Raw genomic sequence first — 23,109 nt, forward strand, 5'->3', positions numbered from 1 at the left:
GCCCAGGGTGTTCTTTCCCACCTGGAGACTCAGCCTATTCGTTCTTTTTATTGCTTCAAGCCTCTTCTTACTGTGCTCTTTTGCAGGTATTCCTCTCAGTCCTGTCCATTTGTGCTTCTGCCAAGAAAGCAGGGGGCTGCAGGCTTGGTTGGTCTCCAAGCTCTGATATGCCATCTGCACATCCTTTCACTCCAGGTCCTTGTGCTAACCATGGTCTTGTCTGCCCTGGACAAGGTAAAACTCCAGCACACAGGCATCCATGACCAATTGGTCCCTTCACCACTATCATTCAGAATGAAAAGTCCTACATCAGTGTTGTACTTAAACCTCACACCTACACCCACATGAATGAAGCCAGAGGTTTGTTACTGTGTCTGTATTGCTAAATAGACTGAGGACTAAGAGCAGATTTTAATGCTGGACAACTTGACATAACGCTAAATTGCCAGCAAGCGTCTGGCATAGTTCTGGCCAAGGCCGACTAGCATCTCCACAGCAATGCCTATGCACCAAGAGAACCTCTAGGTACTCAGCACACACCAAGGACTGGTTCCAGTAGGAAGTTAGATTTGAGTCTCCTCCTCCGGTTCCACCACCATCCCAACAGGCTGTACAGCCTCAAAGCACTCCTCCACGTCCTTCTGCCGTGTCCCAAGGCAGGTAACGTATCTTCCAGTTTCACGCTGTGCAAAAAACAGTCTTATGGGCCACAACAGAGTTTTCCTGTTATAGCGGATATTTTGACATTAGGAAGACACAAAAATTACAACAAAGAATTCCAGCCACAGTGCATTACATACAGCCTGGCAGAGACCCACAGCATAAGTGCCATGTAGGGTAGATGTGAGTGGTCTAGCCAGTTGCTTTTAGGGCCAGAAAACATTCCCTAGCCCTGTTCTGTTTTGTGGTATAGACGTGGCCTATATGGCCTACACCCAGGGCTGGTGAGGAGGAGTTAGACCCGTTTTTACTTTGTATGTCTTCAAGTAAGGCAGGGCCTCCCGTAACCTTGACATGGCAGAAGGAATTACTGTGGTGGAAAGCAGCTGACACTGGCTGTCATTACCAAAAAATGAACAAGCAGTGTCTTTAGGAGAGGCTTTCTTCTTCTTGGACAGACCTCATTTCCTGAATACTGAAGGAAGAGAAGAGACAACAGAAGTCAGAAGGGAGGGCAGCATGGGAAGAGGGGGCAATTTGTCCTCCCACAGAGCCAATCAGGCCTCTGCAAGCAGCTGTGCCAGCTTCTGCCCACCATCAATATGTCAATACTGCTTCTCAAAATCACAAGGCTACTTTGGGTTTGTGAACACACCTCCCAGGCATATAACCATGGGCAATTCTCCATTGGTATTGACAGCTGGTGCACTCAACAGCAGCACGCAGGGAGCAGCCAACACATTTCCTTTCCCACCAGCCCCCCCGCGGCAGTGTCCTATTGGACATTGCTGTAATGGAAAGGTTAAAAGAAACCATGTTGAAAAGAAATGAGAAAGGATTGACTATGTTTAGGCAGCGCCTAGGGCTGCAGTGGGATGGGTTTTAGGGGATGGAGAGCAAAAAGAGTGGCTGAAACTGCATCTCCTCTTCTTCTAGTTGGCAGAACAGTGTGAGGCTATTGGCTTGGTGGTGGCATTGGACCTAGCCTTGACTCGTCTGGTTGGGAGACCCCCCCAAGTTCAGAACATCTGTACATGGAATATGAAGAGGATGATGATGTTTCCTTTGCAAAATGGATGAGCAGCTTCTGGGGACACAACTTTATCAATGAGAATGAGAAAGAGGGTAGAGGCTACAAGAAACATCAAACGCAATCCTTCCATGAAAGGAGAGCCTCCCTGCCGGTAAGAGCTGTGTACAGTTTTCTCTGTGTATGAGTGGTTTATGTATAAATATGAGCGTCATCCCCAGGGGCATGGCCCTAGAGACTTGTGAGAATGGGTGTGGTACACCTTGCTGCATAAGTTGAGCTTCTACTGGCAGCAGCTAGTTGGTTTTTAAGCCACAATAGAACCAGAAATGTAAGAAGAAGAACTGTAATAACTGCCTATTTTGTATTACAGTGTTGTTCTGTCTGCTAAGCATGACCCGGCAGAACTCAAAACATTTTGGCAACTAGCACTCAGACATTGGCTTCAATGAGTCTGTTCTCATGTGTAAAACTACATAAGCCTGTGTGTATTCAGAGGATCTGGACCTAATTCTGCAACTATACCAACTCTAGAAAGTTGTACGCTTTACAATAGTTGGGAAAGCATCAGGGTTCATACACAGAGGCAGTTTTTTAAGGCAGCTCACAACTGTCTAATTGATTATCATAATGAAGTTAATCTGAAGGCAGCTGTTCCCAGTTTGCTCTTTGCTCAAATGCTGTTGCTTCTATTTCAGCCCTAAAAAAATGTGTAGGTGGTCCAAACCTGTCTCTTTTTTTCCAACTACTTCAATTGGCTTATGCTATTCTACTAGGGAGAAGGTGCTAATCTTTTCCATATTTCTTTTTTATTTTTGCTGTGCTATTATTTTTACCTTGCAAGTTCTCTTCCACTGGAGCTGACATGTTCTAAGCAGTGGGATTTTTAATTTTCAAAAAACGTGGCTAAGAAAAACAAAATGGGCCAAAACCGTTTCCCCCTTCTTAGAATACATGGATGGCTTGGAGAGGTAACCTTCATTCATTAGTTTGGAACTGATCAGTTACATTTGTTATTTGCAGTTACATTTTATCCTGCTCACAGATCGCAAGACAGTCTGAACTAGAACTCTGCTGACGGATTCCATTAGAGTGCCTGAAAGCAGAACGTTTAACAATGTGAATTTTTAAAATTGATTTTATTGTATTTTAATTTGTCCTTCCCAGATCTTCACATATACAATTTCTTCAGGCCCCACTACAGACTGACTCATAAGGCTGCACTTTAGATCACTATTCAGAAATCTGATGAACACATCTTCCTTTACATTAATGTATTTGTATGTGTACACATACATTTCATTTGATGTATGTTCTTATCTTCAGTTTGTTCAAGAGCTATTTAAATACTTTGCTAATGGCAATTCAAATACTTTGCTATAGTTGTATCCCTGAATCAACACCTAGAACTAGGATTAAGTTAGCTGGCAGAAAGAAAAGACTGCGATTTTAACAGTACTGTTCAATGAGGTAATGTTATCCTGTACACTTAATTATGTCTGGCCTTTGCACTAAAGCTCTCCACAAATTTGTCTTGCTCCAGTAGTATTATACAGGAGATACAAATTTCAACAGCTTTATTTATCCTGGCCAGAAACTGACTGGAAGAATAAGAAGGGAAGAATTGTTCAGGGATTTTATGATTCTGAGATAAATTTTGAGATGAAACTTTTTCTATTTGTAAATGTCCGAGTAGCTGGTAATGAAGATCATTAAAACATGTTGTCTTACACCAAATCTAGAGGTTAAACAAATGGGCACTAATAATTTGTTAGAAATACCTTCAGAAAGAGCATCTCCTTATTGAAAGCAACAGCTTGCTATTGCACCTGCATGTGTGTTTTTTACACAGTTATTATAAATGATAACTACTGTAAGATTCATTATTACAAATGAGAACTACTGTAAGACTCAAAACACTGATCAGTGTTAGCTAAATATTGTCTTCCTTTTATCAGAACAGTGCTATTAATCAGGAGGATTAATAACGGAGATCAGACTGCCTCTCTTCTGTAGGTTAATACCTCCACAGCAGATCACAGTGTACCCTTTCTTATGTGTTAACACAGCAAATGGAGATGGCATCACTCTCCTGGTGAAAATCAAGTCTGCAGATTCTGATTGACAGAGCTGTTGGCAACAGTTCCTTGTGAAGTTACAGTGGTCCTGCCAAAACAGCACTGCCAGCACACTTCATCTCGTATCCGAGGCTATTATATGGGACATCAGCAATAGTACAGTCCTGCCCACATGAACTGCCTCTGCACCAGGAGCCTTTTGGTGTTACATAGCAAAATGCTATTAGGATAGCACAAATGATGGTTTCAAATAACACTGGAAATCACTTTCCACTCCAAACTGGTACGTTGGTCTTTGTAGCTTTTCCTGTGCTGTGGAATTACAGAATCACAGAATGTTAGGAAAAGATATTCAAGCCACTGCTCTCACCTCAAACACAATGGTAAATTCCCATGGCATCCTGCCATAGTAAATCCTCCCAGAATATGGATAAAGCTTTGTAGAACAAGTCCCAGACTAACAACAATTTTCCTTATTTTTTTCCAAGTATCTTAGTAAAACTCACAAACATTACTGAGATAAGCTTCGCAAAGTGGTTTTGCTATTGTCATTCCCATTTTGCAGAGGAGAACACAAAATTATATTCAGCCTTCAATGGATCACTTGCAAGACAGGCTAAAATTTTAACCACACTTCCCTGTGAAGTATCAGAGTAGTACATGTTGTTGTGGACCAACACTGAATGTGAATGTGAAAACTGCCTGGGGAGAACCAAGTCATCTGCTTTCATCTCCTTTAGTTAACATGTTCCTCTGGCAAACTTTAAACATATTAACTGTGATACCCTTTTTGAAGCCTTCAGCTATGACTTTTCCTTGACACTTTTTAGTTGTCCTCCATCATTTTGTTCATTCAGGACAGTTTCCTACCTTCCACATACTTTGTTGTGGGGAAAAGCTAGGAGGCAAAGGCACTGCTAAGAGTTTTACAATCCTATAAGTGTATCTGCCTTCCAGTAGACATTGCTACTCACAGCAAAGAAAGAAAAAGCTGAAAGTGGAAGTAGAGCAACTGTCTGCTATTGAAGTTACTAACATTTAATCTGAAGTCAGAACAAACATCTACCACAATACTGTTACTACAAATAATTTGGACCCTAGGCCAAAAGATTTTTAAGGAATATATACTTGGCTACAAGCTTCTCAGAAGGAAAGCAAGCAGTGGGACAGCATCTGAATATCAGATGTTCCAAAGTGTCCCAAAAGTACTGGGGTCATTGTGTCAACTTTGGTAAACAGGGAATGCTTGTGCTGGCACACTGAGGAGTAATTTTCTTACTGACAGCTGTGCAAGCCCTCAGATCAAGCCCAAAAGATGGAAGCAATTATCTTGTCTCCATGAGAAACGGAGAAAGGGAATAGGCAACTTAAATTGACGTCTATTTCTTGAGGTGTTTTTGTTTGTATGTTTTTGTGTGTTTTAGCTGGGCAATCAGCAAAAGATTAGCTATTGTGTAAATAGATACACTAAACATGATTGGTCTTTACCCAAAGTTTCAAGCAGAAGAAGTGAATACTAAAGCAAGGGAGAAACAACCTCTGAGAACGGCACTTGGTGATTCTGGCTTTCCCAGCATTAGCAAAAAATCCCCATTTTGATACAGGAGCATTTATCATTCCTCTTTCCCATGCCTTTTTCTTTCCTTCACCTCCTCCCCACTTCTTCAGTTTAAGAACTAATCAAGGGCAGATCCTAGGAGTTAGAGACCATGGTGAGTTTGCTAAAGAGGGACCAGATATAGGCATGAGGCAGTTGCTGAGGCAAAGTTGGGAACAGATACTGAGGGCTGTGCTCAGAGACCTTTGGCAAGGGATGACAGCAGCAGTGGGTTGACAACAGAGTGAGCAGATATAGAGGCAATCTCGGTTGCCAGCAGCTGCTGAGACTTCAGGAGAGGAAGCACAAATTAGAGCAGTCTTCAGCAGTTCTTAGGTACAATGTTACCAAGCAATCATTTTGGCATCAAACACATGTATTAAATGTGTGTATTACATCTAAGAAAAGGGAAGAAAGCTGCATGGATTTTATCCTAAGTCATTGCCAAATCTGCTTCATCACTGGGCTTAATTTTACAACTCTTTAGTCTCTCTAGTTCTCCACAGAGTTAATCTTTGATAGACTCATGTACTGAACTAGTTATAAGTCATGAAATGCTCATGCTTGAGCAGTTGTGTTAAGGCTCCTGTCCTCTGTAGGGCTGTGTCTGTAAGACAGCAACATGCTAACATGCACGAGCATGCTGTCCTAGCTACAGTGCTATGTAGTATGGAAAGGCACTGTGAAAAGAGGCAAAGTCACAGTAATATGATTGCATAGGTAGGTATGTGTAGCTTTATCTTCAGTCCACTGAAGCAGATGGGCATTTCAGAGGAAGGCCTGTCCCTTTTTTGGACCGTTACTGTCATGTCAGTATACGAACTCCAGTCTTTTTCTTAAGGGCTTAACAATAATTCAGTCTGTGAAGGGAAATATAAAACTGGTGTCTTAGTAAAATAAAACATTTACAAATATTGCAAAACAGGCTTGATACAACACCATCCCCATTTCAACTCTCTCCTTCGGTTTTTGTCAAAGCCCTCTAAGAACAAATACCAGTGATTTTTTAGTGTGAGACAATTTTTATTTCCAGGAAACAATATATGTTGATGCCATTAAAGTGACACAGAAGACACTGAGCATGTTGAACTTGACACAGCATGTGTACTCCTGTCCCTCAAGCACAATGTGATTGCTTTGATGCTTTTAAAAATAACAATACAATATGACCTTACAGAAATAACAGCTATATTGATTGTTTTGAAACCAAAGTAAAAATAGTATGGCAGAAATCATTACCACTATTCTCAGAGGCAGTTCATGATACTAGATACTGAAGTAAGCTTGTGTCTGGAAAAGAAATCGAAGCAGTACCATGTGACCTGAAACCCCTTCAGGATTAGGTGCCTGTCAGGAGTAAGATTTATTATTTTTAATACCTGTCATCAACTCTCTCTATTGGGATGTAGTCACAGCCACATGGATGCACAGACTTCCTATTCAGAGACAGGCTGCACAGGTCCCTGTTGTGCTGATACATTTATAATAGCATCTGGGCCAGCATAAATATGTATTTATAGAGGATATGTTTCAGGTCCCTTGCAGTTCAAGGTTTGTAGGTTCATGTGGCCGCTGTATCAAGGTGGTTTGGCTTTCCACTGCTGTTAAAAAACCAAGACAAACACACACCACCATACCACCTCCAACAGGGTGTAGGGGTTTTCTTAGAAAGCGTTTTTCAGGCTTTGTGGGATAGACCTTCACAGCTGGTGACAGTCACAGCTCCTGGAATATCACAGCTCCCTTGAACCCAGTAGAGCTTCTTGGGGTGACTCCAGTAGCTGAAGGCTTAGCACCAGGCTTGTACAAACTGTGTAGGCATTCAAACATGTATGCAGCAGCAGGGGGCCTGGAATGCCCTAACCTGACACCCGCAGGGGTCTCATTTTTGGTACCTCCCATCTCTCTCTCACAGTTTTCATTATTTGCATTTTACCAGTGTTCAGCTGCTCACACTGAAAAATCATCAACAGCTTGCAGGGTTTGGGGTGTGCCTGGCTCTACATGGTGGCCTTCTTACCTGTCTCTTCTACAGGTCTGTCTATTTGTAAAACCACCAGTACATGACTTTATAGGACACAGCAGTTCTGTATCAGTTTAATCTCTTTTACTGATATCCAGTTAAACACAACTGATGCAGATCAATAGCTTTTGTCTGCATGTCAGGCCTGGGAAAATTGAAACAGAAGGAAACTAAACAACTATCTACTCCCTCCACGTTTTCGCCCTACAAGTGTAACTGTAGAAAGCCTATTTCCTACCACTTCTGTAGTAGGGATCTGTGCCTCGCTGCCCTGAAAAAGCTCACTCCTCAGTTCAGGACCAACATGCCCAAGACACCAGCAGAAAATTCAGATCTGGACAATGCAGCATCTTGTCTGCATGTAGGCTGTGCTGCAAATTTGACACAACTGGGCTAGAAATGGTCCCTGTCACACTCAAATGAACTCAGACATCTGATAAGATCTGGAGTATCTGTGGGTCAAAGCCAGTATCTGGCTCATCTGGACACAAAAGGCTAGGTCTTTGCTTTTTGAGAGTCCTGCCTAGAACCTTCCATCAGATGTAAGGCCTGAATTTTTGAGGTTATGAACGGTCCCAGGTACTAAGAGGACCCAGAACACTTTACATTTGAAATGCTCATTTGAGTGCCAAAACTTAGATACTCAAAAGCCAGAATAAAAGCAAATTCTGCTCCAGTCCTTGGAAAGTAAGCTCCAGTGTGCTTCTCCTGCACATAAAAGGAAAGATACAGGAGTCTGGGCAAGGTCCTTCATTCTGCCCCATTTTTCAGCAAGAACTCTGTGGCACAGAGAATCTGCCCCATGTGCTTTGCTCTAATATTAAATACTCAACAAAGATATCTTGTTTTTCAGGCCAATCTTCCCTCCCTCCATAAAACACGACTTCATGCTTCTACCAAAGGCTCATCTTCAGGCCATCTCAAGGACTCTACGGAATTTCAAGAAGACCAAGATGTCAAATGCCTCCGCCACAGGAAGGCAAGCAGAACACCTTCATCAGGCAGCTCATGCTCAGAGTCAAGATCAAACTCCATCCAGGAATTTGCAGAGTCCTTTGAAAAGCAATTGCGTCTGAAAAGCAAACGCTCAATTTCTTTGGTAGGTAACAACCAACTCAAGATCACTTCAGGAGAAAAACAAACCAACCAATCAACAAGCAGGCCTGCTTTACCTCTGTTGTCATTGCTGTGGCTTTGCTGGGGAAAGAGAAGAAATAATCTTGAATTAGAGTTTCTGAAATTTTGTGGTCCTCACAGCAGTGCAAACAAGGTTAAAGTGCTAGTGTTGTTAGTATAAGAATTCTTGATGATGTCTTACCATCTAGAATTCTTAAAAAATGTGTATCTTCAAAATTAGACACTACACTGGCTGTAGCAATGTTTTCAGAGGTTACTACAGCTGTGCCAAAAAAGCATGACAATATAAATTCACTTTTGCCAGAAGACTTAGCTGGCTCACTGGTGCTGGCCTGGTTTATCCATATACAGAGTCATCTGTGAGACTGCCAGACATTATCGGTTGGAGAGGTTTCTCTTTTACCCCTAGGGACTCTGCTTCCCTCAGTGTCACCACAGAGCTGCAGCAGTAGCCATTGCTCTAAGTCACTGAACGTATTTTCTCTGTAAGGTCATGTAGCCAGCAGGGCTTTCTCCCCCATTTCACCCCTCTCCCTACCATTCTGCCCTGAGGCATAAGCATTTTCCGTATGGTTTGTGTTGAGGAAATAGCCAATAACAACCTTTTGTCTATGATGATTTAGTGCATTTTTATTATTATCACAAAATCATGGAATTGTCAGAGTTGGAAGGGACCTGTATTATGATACATACTACCTGCTATATCATACAATGGAAGGAAGGGTAATAAATCCTAAGTACCTTTTAAGTATCAGAACACTGTCAAATTAAGTTGCCCCATTGAAAAAAGCTGTGCTTGAATAACACTTGACATTAGAATAAAATAACAATAGAGGAAAGTATATTTTTTTTTTCAGTTTGTTGACACTGACAGTTTTGTATAGAGAAATAATTTTCAGCTCCTCTCGCAGACCTTCTGTGTCTGCTAAAAGAGGAAAAAAAATTATCTTTTCAATGAGCAGCATCATTACATGATCAATCCCACAATTGTCATTCTAGCATGCCCAGCCCTCTAAGAATATATAGAATTATGATGATGACAACTCTGTTATGCAATTGTGAAGATTTAACATGCATTCTCTGATCTTCTTTTTCCCCTTTAGGAGTTACTCACAATTTATTTCATTTGGAACTTCACATTGCCTCACTTGCCAACACTCAACCGTGGTTGTCAGATTTATAATTTATAATTTCTCAAAAGTGCCTAAGACTAGAAAGTCTGTGCATGGATAATAGTTGTAAAATAGGTGTAGTGGCCATAATTCACTAAATACAGCTTAAGTTCCAGTTAAAAATGGCTATTCTGGTACACTTCTGTAATCCACAGTAAGGTGTGCTGGGCTGTATTTTATTCTACCTTTCAAGTAGATTAAATCGTTGTCATTCCCTCAGTCACCACTGAAATCTGGGAGATGTGAAGGCTTGAGAGTCTCTAAGAACTGAGCTATAGGTCTTTAGAGATCTAGAAAGAAATTTGGGAGTGGGCTTAAACTTGCAGCTCCAAATGGAGATCTGTTTTGCATTCAGAGTTCTGTGAGTGCAATTAAAACCAACCTTTACATGACTACATGGGTTAAGAAAAAAGGGAGGGAAAAGCAATCCAATTTCATCTCCTTTCCTGCATATTGCTTTTCTCTTATAAATGTGGTTTTGAGGACTTCAGCACTGGTTTTCCGTGAGGTTTTTGCAGCTAGCACTGAACAGCCTTCAGGCACACAAAGATGGATCATGCAAAAGAACAAAAACACAGCATCTGGGCTAAAATCTGAGAGTCCCTTCCTTCTCCCCTGCTTTTTCCTCTCTCCCCTCAAGCCCTCCAAATAGGTGACCCTCCTACCATACATACAGTATCATCGAAAGCATGTTGTCTCTTGCTGAATTTTAGAGTGACTGGCTGGGGCCTTGAATTTGAGCCCATCATGTTAAAGCTGATCTGACTGAGGTAGGTAACTGGTATATTTTATTATACATTACCAGTGAAATAAAATAATGAGATTTAGTTGTTCATGTAGGATACACTTTAAATTCCTTGCTATTTTTCTCCTACCTTTTAGCAACCTGAAGGCATGAAGGAGAGAAGAGAGAGAGAGAGATTGCATTTGAGAAAAAGCAAGTCTGACAAGAGAATGGGAGAGAAATCAGAGCCCAGAAGAGAGCAGAAAGAAGATGAAGGTTTAGAAGTTGTATCTGCAAAACACGATGAACAGTTTCCATCACAAGCAAGCACAGAGGAAAGATATTTATGCACAGGCAACTAGAATGCATTGATACAATGAATTTTAACACTTTCCCTGAAGAATTGAGGGAACATTCTTGTTTTGTTTTGACTAGAAGAGGCCTGTTAGCTAGAGTAAACCCTGACCGGTAAAATAAAAGTCAACTGCATAATTGACACATTGTTATTACCTTCCTGTCTGTACTTCTTCCCTTAGGAAGGTGACCCTTGTCGTAGGAGGCGTGTATCTGGAGCAAGATCCAAGCTAGCAATGAACCACTGTAAGAGTGTTCCAGACAGATTAAGCACTGCAACAGGATGGTGCTGGATGTGTTCATTTAAGAGGAGGGCTTGTGTGTGTCACAGAGCTTTGCAAAGTCATCCAAAACCTTATGTTTATCTTCTAACTGAAAATGGACTTGCTGGTGATTTTTGGAAAAAAAAAGTACACATAAGCAGCCACCTGCTTCATATCCCTGACATTCACTGAGGTTTGGCTTGTAAACAGGTTTATTTTTTCTTTTACATTCTCCCAACACCAGATTTACAGAAGTAATAGAAGAGAAGCCCACAGGTTCTCTTTTACTCCTTCCTCATGTCTCACTTCTCTCTATCTTCCCTCACTGTCACTAGCAATATGACCCTCATTTCTCTGGCATGCCCCAGTTGTCTCCCATGTCCCCAGTCCCATTTCCCCAGTCACACAGCTAATTCTTTCTCCCAACTTCAACCTCATCATCTTGTCCCTTTTGTGGCCTTCTCCCTCTCTGTTTACTACTTTATAGGCCTGAGTCATAGCCACCAACATCTTTTGCTACATGTCTGGTTTTGCCCCATCAAAATTTGAGCCTTGTTGAAAGTTCTCCAGTAAAAACAGGGATGTGCTGCCTCTCACACTTCTATATAAACTCGTCAATGGGTTTACCACAGGTGATGGTTGGGACCCGTTTTCACTTTCTTCTTTTTCTAGAACTAGGGCCAAACCCAGGGAATGGGAGCTGGCTTTGTCTATGGTAAGCAGGACTGTGTCTTCTGACTGAAGATCTGAACTCAGGTATAACTCTCACCAACTATTAGTAAGATTTCCTTCTATGCAGAGAAATTTTACCTCCACATGCTCGTAACACATACACGCCTCCACAACTCTCCATGCCCTCCTTTCTTAACATGTAAGTCTTCCTTGCTGAGAAGAATCCTACCCTGTTTGAGAATAATTTCCCCAGGCCTAGTATAGCAAAGGCCTTCTTTGGGTAGCACAAATAAAGAAGAGGGACGACTAATAAAGTCATGAGCAAAAGTCAAAATCTGCCAGGTATCCTTCCTGTGATTTTCTGTAATTAACAAAGATCTTATTATTTTACCTTAGAGCCTTAACTTTGAATGCTCAACCTTTTAAAAGCTTAGGGCATCCTTAAAACTTTGTAACGCTTATCTGCATTAAAGAATTGTTTTTCTTTTTAAGTAGGGCTTTGGGGGATATGTAAGAAAGCAATGGAACTCCTGCTGATGCTTGTAAATGGCTTCTTGCATGGTAACATACATTATAAACTAATAAATCTGACTGAAAAACGTTCTTATGCATAGTTTCTGTAGTCCCCAATCCAGATTGGATTTTCATGAACTTCTTCTGTCAGCCAAAACTTCCATGCAGGTCGCTTTCCTTTTATAGCTTTAATTTGAAGACTTCATTAGAGTAGACCTAGATAAAAAGGGACATGGCCAGCTATGCCAAGTTCCTCAGATAAAATATTATGCCTGACTGGACCAACAACTCTTCCCATTTTAGTCCCATGCAGTCTGATACCACAGTACTACTTAGAAAGGCTGAAACTTACATGATAAAATGAAATAATTCTCCACAGAAATTAAAAACTATCCCATAATGGATCAGCTATTTGGGAAGGAAGCTAATCATCCAAAGAGCAATCCAATTGGAATAGCATGGCTGATATTTCTATATTCTCAGAAAGTGGAATGGGGATGTACAAGCTATCAGAAAGACTCCAGAAGGTTTTCATTTTCACAGTAAGGCACTAGTTTGGTGGTGACTGACACACAGAACAGTCACTGCTGTGATTTCCATCCCCGGTTCCCAGAGCAGCTTGCTGGCTGTGGGTTTTTTCTGCACACACACCCATTCCTAGGCAAACACTGTTTGCTTCTTCTGCTCTTTCCAAGAATGATGTGGCTGCAAGTGCCATCAGAGTCCAAGCCTTGGACATGAAGAAGCAAAGACAAAGCAACCAAAAATGTAGTTTCCAAAATACTCATTAACAGATAATGTTGAAAACGTGAAACAGTTTTACAGCAGGAGGGAACTAGCAGGACACTTGCACTGTGGGCTGGCTATCAAAAGCTGACGTGACTCAGAGGCCTGGGAAGGACATTTTAAACTTGCTGTGCCTCATGAGTGGGAGACCACATTCTGATAAAATGTTTGTCTCTGTGTATCCTTCAGGCTAACTAGAGAGTGCTCCTGTGGGAAGTTAGGGCATGGGTAAGCACAAAGCATTCCATGAGAAAGATCCAGTTACACCCCACAGTCTTCTGAGAGAGCTAAGAAAAGAACAGCAGTTGTGCTTGCCTTATCTTTTAGGTGAGCATTCCTAAAGCAAAATATTTCTGCTTGCGTGCTTCTGAGGTATTGTTTAATTGCAGCATGGTTTTAAGGATGGGTTAAATTTTGGGTACTTGTTAACTATTACATATTAACATATAAAATACCAGACCTTACAAAGGCAAAATCCAGCAATGATTATATTTATGTCCATGCTCGCCACACTGCTTTCTTGAAATTATAGGAATATATTTAAATATAGGAAAAATATAAACTGAATATAGGAATAATGAAATATAGGAAACATTTAAATACAGCACTGAACAAGAATATAATACCCATTAAAAAAGAAAATATTAAGTATGAAAAATGAAAATGTTCATCTGTACTTTTTTGTTCTTTGGCACAAAAGAAAGTACTTGGCTAAGCACAGCCCTGGCTCCAAATGCATTAATTGTACATATGAATAATATAAAATCACACAGAGATATAATCACACCTGATAACCAAAAGTGTTCACATAGAAATGAATCATAATCATGGGACTTGGAGTTTATACAGCCATCTGCCAAAACCATTGAAAACAAAGAGGTCTTGAAATATGTCCAGAAGGATATTGCAGCCAAAATCTAGTCATTCAACAAGTGAAGGGAATATTGAAATCCAATAAACTTCATAGGTAGTTACCTGCCTGCAGCTGCTGTGCCAGAGCTTTAGGTAACTGTATGAACAAACACTAAAATAAATGCACACATTATAGAAAACATTACTTTTAGGGTGTTGATTTTAATTTATTCTGTTGTTTTAGATTGTCTTGGCAGATGATATTCCTCCTATTAGGAGGATCCCTCTGAATCCTAGCCCAGTCTCTAGCGTACTTTGGAAAAAGACAACTTCTATCAGCTGTCTTGTCTCCCAGGCCAGAGAGAAAATAGGAAAAAATAAATAAATAAAAATAATAATAAAAATATATACAGGGAGCATCAAAGACTAATATTGTCTCATACTTGATACATTCTTGTCCTTCTTATATGTCTGTTGAAATGCTTTAGTTCATGCAGTTTCTAAACTGATTGATAGTTTTGCCATACAGAGAAGTTCTACTAAAACTCGTGACAGTCATACATGAATTTTCATCAGAAAGCACATGGAGTCCTTACACAGAGCTCTCAGCCTGGTGAATTAATCCTACTCCTGATTCTGAAGTGTCAAAAAGGAGCTCATTTTTTGTTCCAAAACTTGAAAAGATAAATTAGGGTTGCTTCCCTGCAACCATATCCCACTATATAGGGGGGGATGATAAGGTTTTGGTCTTTTGAAAATAAACCTTCCTGGACATTTATGCAATGGATCTCGGTTGATGTTCTGCTCTTCTTGTAAGCACAAAACACGTTTAAATGTGTCACATAAGCATTTTAAATCTAGTGGGTCTACTCCCTGAGGAATTTTCTACAGAGAATTTTGGCTGTCAGAAAGCAGCTCGAGTGATTTTAGATTAGCCTTCCCTCAGCTAGCACAAGTTTATGCCTGGGAGAAACAGAGCATTTCTTCATCTTGATGGTCTTCAGGGATAACAAAGCAATTGTGGTCAGCTCATGCTCGTGCAGGAGTGGAAGTCACAGGTGCTATTGTTTGAGGGGGCAGAAACTAATTTAATGCACTCCTTCTCCAATATGCCAGGTTCTACCTACCCACAGTTGGAGGTGAGACCACTTCAGACAACAGATTTTTCATTCCTTTAACTCCATTTCCATTGAAAAAAATTAGTCCCACAGCAGTATAATCCAGTTCTCAACAATATGGTAAATAAACATAATTCATAACGTTCATCACTCATTCAGGTTATTAATGACAATTACCTAATCAAAAGCAATTCCAAGTTGAGCTAGTTTAGGACTGGTAAAAATTTCCATTTGTTTGAAAGTGAAACCCGTGTGTTATTGTCATGATGAGCTGGGGACTGGCAGCAGAACAGAACTTCATTGCATGCACAGCTTTCACAGAGGTATCATGATGAGCTCCCAGGGCCTTGTTTTCTGTTACATGCAATGTAAAGAGCAGAGGAAGGGGTTGGTATCTCAACTTTGCTAGGCCCTGACTAAACCTTGAATGCTGGTGTTTGAAAGAAATACATGTGTGTGTTGGAGCTGCTGGAATAATTCCACTTTATCAGATGTTACCTAGAAGGTGGGAGAATCCTCAGTATCATCCATTCTTAATGGTTTTTAGGGAAGTTTTGCACTGGTGGAAAGACAAAAGGTGAAGATGACAGTCCAGACTGGAGCTGCTGCAGCCAGTGTGTGTTGTTCTTTATGTGACTGTTGTAGTGGAAAAGTGGAACACAAACGCTCTGAAGGACCTGAAAGTAGACTGCTGTTTCAGTGTTTACAGTTCAGAAATGGTCTTGCAGAGAAGGAGCAAATATTCTAATCCCTGGCTAATATGTTTGAGTGTTCAGTCAGTCCAGCTCACTCCATTCTGTAGAGATAAATGATGCGGTATAGTTGGTGTCTTTATTGACAACATTAGGAGAGGAACCAAAGACTGACTACTCCTCTTGTTGGAGGTTGTTTCTGTAGGTGACATCTGAGATGTGTTGGTGGAGAGAGGGAGGCAGGAGTAACTGCTACGCTAGCTGTATTTTCAAGCACAGAACCTAATCTCAAGGCTTTTTTAGCTTTAGTACCAAATAAGCAAAAAGAGAAAGCACTGGATACCACAATCTTCTGGGGGGAAAAAAAAAAAAAAAAAAAAAAAAAAAATTACATTGTGCCTCAGCTGGATCTTGCTGAAGCTATTCTGACTGTAACAAAACTTTATCTAATAACAACATCCTTGTTTCCTTAATATAATTGATTCTGTAAGTATTTTGTACCAGTGATCTTAACTTCTCAATGAAATATATCATCTACACCTCTCAGGTCCTGGGAAATAGTAAGAATTTCTGTGTCAAAATCCTGTTTGCTAGCATTTTTTTTCTATTTGTTTTTAAGAGTGCATTCAAAAGTGGCTGCAAAGGAAACCAGCTTATCCAAAATGTCTTGTTCAGGTAAAGTCAGTGGCAGACATTTGTCATCCATGATGAAGTAAAGAAGAGAGGGCCCTTTACAACAACGAAGGAGAAATAGTCAAGGCTTGATTCCAGTTACAGAAAAAGAAAGAAAACAAAAGATTACTTAGTGTACTAATGCTTTACAAGGTTACTGTAAGTGTAGATTTTTTTAATACATTTCAGAGCCCACCTTTGAAGATAAAAACCTAACTCAGCTCCTTCTGCCTGTGTGTGTCATAGAAACATGCCAGGGTTCAGAAAAATATTTTTACAGAACTACAGAAATGTAAATAAATGTTACAAAATTACTGCAAAAGAAATTGTTTGCATGTTATTTCACTTATCATCATTAAACGGCTAGAAATGCATATAGCCATTTTCCAGCAGAGGGAGCATGTCGACAGGGTGAGAACATGCGCTGTTATTTGCTGCAAGCACAAGTTCGAGGTGAAAACTAACTACAGTGCCACAAGGAGACAAGCTCGAAAAATCCCAGAACAAAGAGCACAAGACTGTATGGTTAAATTTTGCTCTGTGTTGTTCTTATATGACTTTTGTTGATATGGAAGGAAATGGATACATGCTAAAACACATGGGATAATTTTATCTGATATTAGGGACTGGGGTATTTACCTGGTGGTCAGCTTGATCTCACTTCTGAAATGCTGTATTGCTGAATCACTAGTTGGCAGCTCCTCACTGCAGATGTTTCCCAAACTGTCCTCTTGCTCTGCCCTCCATGTCCATCATCCTTTACTGATCAGGAAGCTGCTGGTGCAGCCCTGGGTGCCCCCACCCACATGCACACTGAATGACCAGGCTGGAAGGAAGGGTTGAGTAGCAGCCCCTGCAGAGGGATGGAGGTCTGCATGCTTTCTGCTTTTCATGGGGTCAATGGGTGACCAGTGTCAGACACAGCTCATCCAGCTCCTCCTACGGGAACTGCTCCTCCTGTGCATACATCTGAGCCGCTTTTCATCTCTGTGGCAGCCCTGGAGTTCAGCAGCTTTCACCCCACACCCTGAAACTAAGGCGTGTTTTTTGCCCATGCTTCTCAGATACTTGCTTATAGCTGGTGAGCTGCTCCTTTAGGCTAAAATGTCCCTGCTGCAGTTGGTGCTCAGTCTTGATTTCTTTATTTTCAATGTTAAATACAAGAAAACTTTTGGGAAGCTCTCCACTAATCCTTACTGTAGAAAAGATAATATATTTCTTGCCCAGGTCTATTCTGGCAGAATGATTATATGTGATGCCAGAAATTTCTCAGAGAAAAAGCAGTAGCAATTTCTTCTTAGAAGAAGCACATGATATTCAATAAATGTAGAAAGATTAATAAAAGCCTTTGTTTTTAACAACTTTTTTTTTAGGGAATGTTTATCTTCCAGAGTCTGTAAATCACATTTAGCAGGTCTATGCAGGTTTCCTTCAATAGTTTCATGACTCTTCTTTACTTGTCATGTGTGTGGATTGACTTTTTAAAAATCAAATCTCACACTGTCTTAACTAGTAAAAAAATCTCCATTGCTCCTGTTGTCCCACGTGGCCCAGAAGAAAACCACCACATTACAGGTACTTCTCATATACACATAGCTAAAAATAAGCTATTTTTAAAAATACATTTTGAAACATCTCTGTTCATCAAACAACTTCTGCTCTACACCAGTCTGTAGGAAAGTGGCACATCCACCTGCATTTCAGTCAGTCCAATTTGGAGTCTGACCTATGCAGGGAGGCTTGTGCCACTTTGCTGGGCTGTGAACTGAAGGGCAGGGACTCACTCCTGTGGGTCAGCTTAGCTCTGAGGGTATGTCTGGCAGTGGGAAAGAAATACACAGCTGGGGAGCAGCAGGGAGTCTTAAACCACTCAGCTGGTTTGCACAGTTGGTGTGAGTTACACTCCTCGGCCTCTTACTGTTATTTCAAAGGAAAGCTGGAGACATAAAGCCATACTGAACTTCGTTCTTCAAATATATACAAATATGTTAATTGCAGGGGGATTACTCATGGTTGTGAAATGGAGCACAAATGTTGACAAGGTCAGTTCCTATGTTCCATCAAATAAATATGTTTTCTCAGAAAAAAAAAAAAAAGGAGGTCAAGCAACTGAATTTCTTAAAAAAGTCTAAGCAAGTCACTGGAACATCAAAACAAATCTGATAGTAGATTTTTTCCCCCTTTCTTTTTCAATTGAAAGAGGGTGTTCTGGCTGGGTGTGACGGTCCAAGTCAGACCCAGGCCAAAAGCCCGCAAGTCAGAGCATGACAGTCAGTTTCGGCATGGCCTCTTACAGCTAATTTAGTGTTTTTATGTGGGTCTGTCCCTGAATTGGGACCAGCTTGCTTCCACCAGGTATTAAATCAACCAGAAACTCCCACAGATGCACATGCATTTAATGCAGAAACTCACAGGGAAACCAGTAATTTAGAAACAAACGTTTACTGAGATTTGTGAGTAAAGCAAGAGACAGTAGGGAATACTGGATGCACCAGGACGGAAACAAAGAAGGATAGTGTGTATGGATGTGAAATGCTTTTTCACAGTTGTGTTATAACATGAACCAGCAGGAGAAAGAGAAGCTATGATGGACAGTGGCATGGAGCCTCATGCTTATCCCATTTGGGTAGATGCAGTGTATGTAGATGCAGGCCAGTTACGTTTTCCCAGGGAGAGACATGCTAAACAATATAGGAGATAGAGAATTTCACTTAGGAAAATGGTCTCATGATTCTGGACACAGCTGGTGGAGCAAGTTTTCAGGCACAATGTAACAATGGGCTTAGTTTGGTGACAGGAACAATGCGGTTGCAGGTGCAGTGCTTTGGTGAGTTTGTTCTTCACCCCCCGGCTCCTTGGACTTGATGGTCAAGCCACTGTCTGCCCAGGCTCACAGGGAGCAGTGATATTTAGCTCTTTTATTTTCTCTGGACATGGGATTGGTGGTTGAACCACCGTCTGCTGTTGTCCTAGAGAATAAGCGATTTCAGGGAGAGAAGGTAAGTTCAGGCTTCTCCTTTCTTCAGGGGTGAGGCACTTTTCTTCCCTCCGACAACAGGCAGGCCAGCAGGCAGGCAGACAAGCTCTCTCCGCTGAGCAGCGCTGAGCTCCTGGGTGCTCTGTCAGTCCTTTCTTTACAGCTCAGAGAGAAGTGAACCGCACCTTATTATTGGTCCCTTTTGGATCCTCACTATGACTGGTTCATTTTAACCAATCATCAGTGTCCTTTCAGTCTTTATTACCCAATCACTTCTCTTTGTCCCGTCACCATTATAACAATGTTGCAAAAGAGTCTGTTCTCGCCATAGTTCTGTACAGCTGGCTCCCTAGCGTTGTCCTTGTGTGTGTCTTTGAGCCCTGCTTGCAGCCATGTTGTCTCTCTTGATATGTTAGTTTTGGATGAGAGATGTATCTCCATCATGAGGGGAGGTCCCTCACACTGGGAACTTCAGCAGGAGATCAGAAATCACCCTCTTTCCCTTGGACACCCATCACTGGCTTACTAAATAACTTGGTGGTTTCATTTCTATTGTGCCGGTTCACCAAGGTGCCAAATAACGTGATATAATATGTTATATATATACTGACCTGTGCTGACAATTAGACTTTTGCACCTCTGCATATCCTGAGAGCAGTGCGCTGTACTGTGGGCTCCTCTCCACCATTCCCCCTGCCTGGCCATATGTGTTTTTCAAGCAGTCCCTGGGATTCTCTTCTTTTCCTCAACATTCTTGCTCAGAAACAGCCTTCTCTCTGTCATTCCCTTGCTTCCCTCTTTTTTCCTAAAACGCTGTTTAGCTGACTGCCTGTGATCCTGTTACATCCAACATCACCCTGTGAGTTCAAACTCATGTTCAGGCCTACTTGTATTTATAAAGGCATCTGTGCCAGTAGATACTAACTCACAGGTCAATGGAAATTTTGATGCTGCAGGAAACCTGGCAGAGAGGCAGGAGTGGAGGGGAGCCAGCACTGTGGAGGTGCTCCTGCCTACCTTGCTTCTGGATTAAAGCAAAGTGGAGGAAGAAGCTGAGTGAGTTCACACCAAAGCACCACTGCAGCTGTGGCTTGGCTGCTGGTTTGGGAAGAGCATTGGCAGAAACTCAGGCTGGGGTTTTGGACCGTCTAATCAGGACGACCCTGAGGAAGAATGTTTTAGAAAGCCCAGAGATACCTTTGTGGGGGGAGCTGGTTTGTGAGAAGTATTTTGGGTTGATGGCAAGGCCCTGGGGTGGGGGTGCTCTAAGTTCAGGTGCTTTAGAAAGGTCAAGATTTCATAAGTGACAACCAGGCAGGAAACTGAAGGATCCAGATCCCAGTGAGACAGGGTGTATGGCCATGCCTGCAAGGAGCTGGTTTGGAAGACTGTGACTAAGGGAAGGTGTTTATCTCCAGGGAGTATTTCTCCTGAACACAGAGACTTCCGTGATGCTTGGATAGACACCTTCCTTATTAGTGCTCTTCCTCTTTCATGTATGTGATAAGTGTGTGTATGGGGAGAGCTTTTCTGTACCAGAACTTTTCTGGCCCCAGTGTCCCATGGGATGAAAACCAAAGCCACAAGAACTGCGTGCTCCTGTTTTGCATGGAGAGCAGAAAAACATAACCTGCAATGCTGCAGGAGAGCTGAGGGAAAATGATCTCAGGAGGCAATACCCACTCAGAGGCACTGGCTTCCTGACCTCCCCATCCTTCCGCACTCACCTCCCGTGGCTGTGCTCCTGCTGTTGCTTTTCCTCTTCTACTGAAAAAGCATTTTTTGCTCTGTCTTCCTCGGCTGGACTACAGCTGGTGCTTTTCATGTCACTGCTCAACTGGCCAATTTTTCCCATTGTGCTCTTTCTGCCTCATGTCTCCATCCAGAGGGTTGTTCACCCTGATGTCCCCCCCGGCTAGCTGTCTCTCCTGACTCACCCGAGTTACGTGCTGAATACAGCAAGTGAGTCAGAGAGAGACAGAGAGAACAAAAACTAACAAACCAATGAGGAAGATGAAGTTGCATCATAAAAAAAGCTGGAAGAATACCATTAGGTTGATGAAGCTGAATTCTCAAAGGCTGGACAAATCCAGACCTAACGCTGCCTCTGGAAGTGTAGCTTAGCCTCTGCTCCCTTTCCCCTACGCAGAGTGTATAATGTGACATGATTTAATCATTTGACTGCATACTATTTTCCCCGTGGGACTAGTGCCTTGTTTAATGTAAAAGCAGGACAGCGTCTGGGAATGAAGCCGTTCTCTACATTTCCTGGAGTAAGTGTGTGACTACAAGCCCCATTTATCACTGTACAACCCAGACACTGCACTGCATTCACAGCTGCCAGCTGCTTCATGAGGATTTTTGGGGTATCTTTCCTGCAACTTCTGAACGTTTTGCAAATGTGATTGCCATCACAGTGTGCATTAAAGGTGAGGAGCTCCCATTTCCAGGGAACTGGGAAATTTTCATTATGATTCGCTATTCCTTTTTGCATTCTCCATTGGCCCTGAGATTTGTTCGGAATACTTTATATTTTAACTAATGCTCCAGCAGACTTAATTTGCTGTTCTGAGTCCTTGGTGCTTCTATAAATCTATAACCTAGATGTCTCCTACTAGGTGCCCCAAAATAAGAAACCATCAACCAAACATGCAGGTAACTCATCTAGAAACTGCCAAGGAACCCAGTGGAGGCAGGGAGAGTTTCTAGCTCTTGCAGCCTCCTCTGGTAGATTATCCCTTGCTTTCCCACAGCCTTCTGTTTTATAATTCGAAGTCTCAACTTCTGCAACAACAGATGGCTTGGTATTTGACCCTGAGTGAGTACACCAGATGAGCTCACCACCACCTGACTATTGAAAAGTTACTCTGTTGTAGACATTGTTCAACTAATCTGTTGCTGACCATCCTCCACTGAAAAATGCTAGATTAATGCACATAATTTTCCACAGTGTGAATAATCTCTTACTTTCTAATTCCGGATTTGCTTCATGAGCTGAACTGTAGTAAAAGGAAATGTCATTCCACATTTTAAACCTCAATGGTGGCATTTATGGCCTTAAAAATGATCACTGCTCTCATTCAGCTGATACATGGCAAGGAAAGAATAAGCAAAGATTCTTCATCTGCAGTGTGAGGAAAAGGATAATAATTTTTATATGTTTGTACAGTAGAAGACCTCACCTGCACAGCTCTCAGTGTCAAGGCATATGTTAATTTCAAGTACTGATACTCTGAGAAGAAAAATATTTGAGCTCTGCAAACTACTTTCTCCAAGTGTTTCTGCTTTTCCCAAATTTCTCTGTTATGAATCATCATTATATGGAAATGGAGAAGTCTGGGGAGAAAACCCTTAGCATTAATACACTTGGCATTTCTGGCTTTATTGTACTGGGTTCTCCATGCCAGATTGCTATATTATTAGTTCAGAGGACTCAAATCAACATGAAGAAGAGCCAATTGCCCATTAATTATAGATTATTATAGGTATGGAAATAATGTTTGTTTGTCAGACAAACATAAATGATGCACTTGGGCTGTAATGTTCAGAGAATCTTGCTTTTCTGTCTTAGAAACCACAGTTTTTATCTTGAGTGAATAGGATTTACCATTTCAGAGAGAATACATTGTATGATTATGTGGTCATTTTACCATACGATATAGTCATTTTACTGTACAGCAAAAGCAATGTTAATGACATCAAACCCATGCTATTCAATTATTGAGTGGTCATCCAGAATAATCCATAGCATAAACCTGACACTCACTACAGCATTAAACATCTAAAAGC

At 41.4% G+C, this 23,109-nt stretch overlaps 1 protein-coding gene across 1 annotated transcript; it reads left to right on the forward strand.

Moving 5' to 3' along the window:
- The first annotated feature begins 1,694 nt into the window (after window positions 1-1,694).
- Window positions 1,695-10,783, forward strand: LNP1 (leukemia NUP98 fusion partner 1). The gene is made up of 3 exons (XM_051612298.1): window positions 1,695-1,844; window positions 8,242-8,487; window positions 10,580-10,783. Exons 1-3 carry the CDS (start codon window positions 1,695-1,697, stop codon window positions 10,781-10,783), a joined length of 600 nt encoding a protein of 199 aa, XP_051468258.1.
- Window positions 10,784-23,109: the final 12,326 nt, after the last annotated feature.

The sequence above is a fragment of the Apus apus genome, chromosome 1 (assembly GCF_020740795.1).
Source record: "Apus apus isolate bApuApu2 chromosome 1, bApuApu2.pri.cur, whole genome shotgun sequence".
NCBI classification, from domain to species: domain Eukaryota; kingdom Metazoa; phylum Chordata; class Aves; order Apodiformes; family Apodidae; genus Apus; species Apus apus.

What these genes read in the sequence shown, in the direction of transcription:
- LNP1 (XM_051612298.1), top strand. Translation starts at nt 1,695, where the DNA reads ATGGAATATGAAGAGGATGATGATGTTTCCTTTGCAAAATGGATGAGC. An exon ending in AAAGGAGAGCCTCCCTGCCG is followed by an intron (nt 1,845 to 8,241) that starts GTAAGAGCTGTG and finishes CTTGTTTTTCAG; the next exon opens with GCCAATCTTCCCTCCCTCCA. An exon ending in GCAAACGCTCAATTTCTTTG is followed by an intron (nt 8,488 to 10,579) that starts GTAGGTAACAAC and finishes CCTACCTTTTAG; the next exon opens with CAACCTGAAGGCATGAAGGA.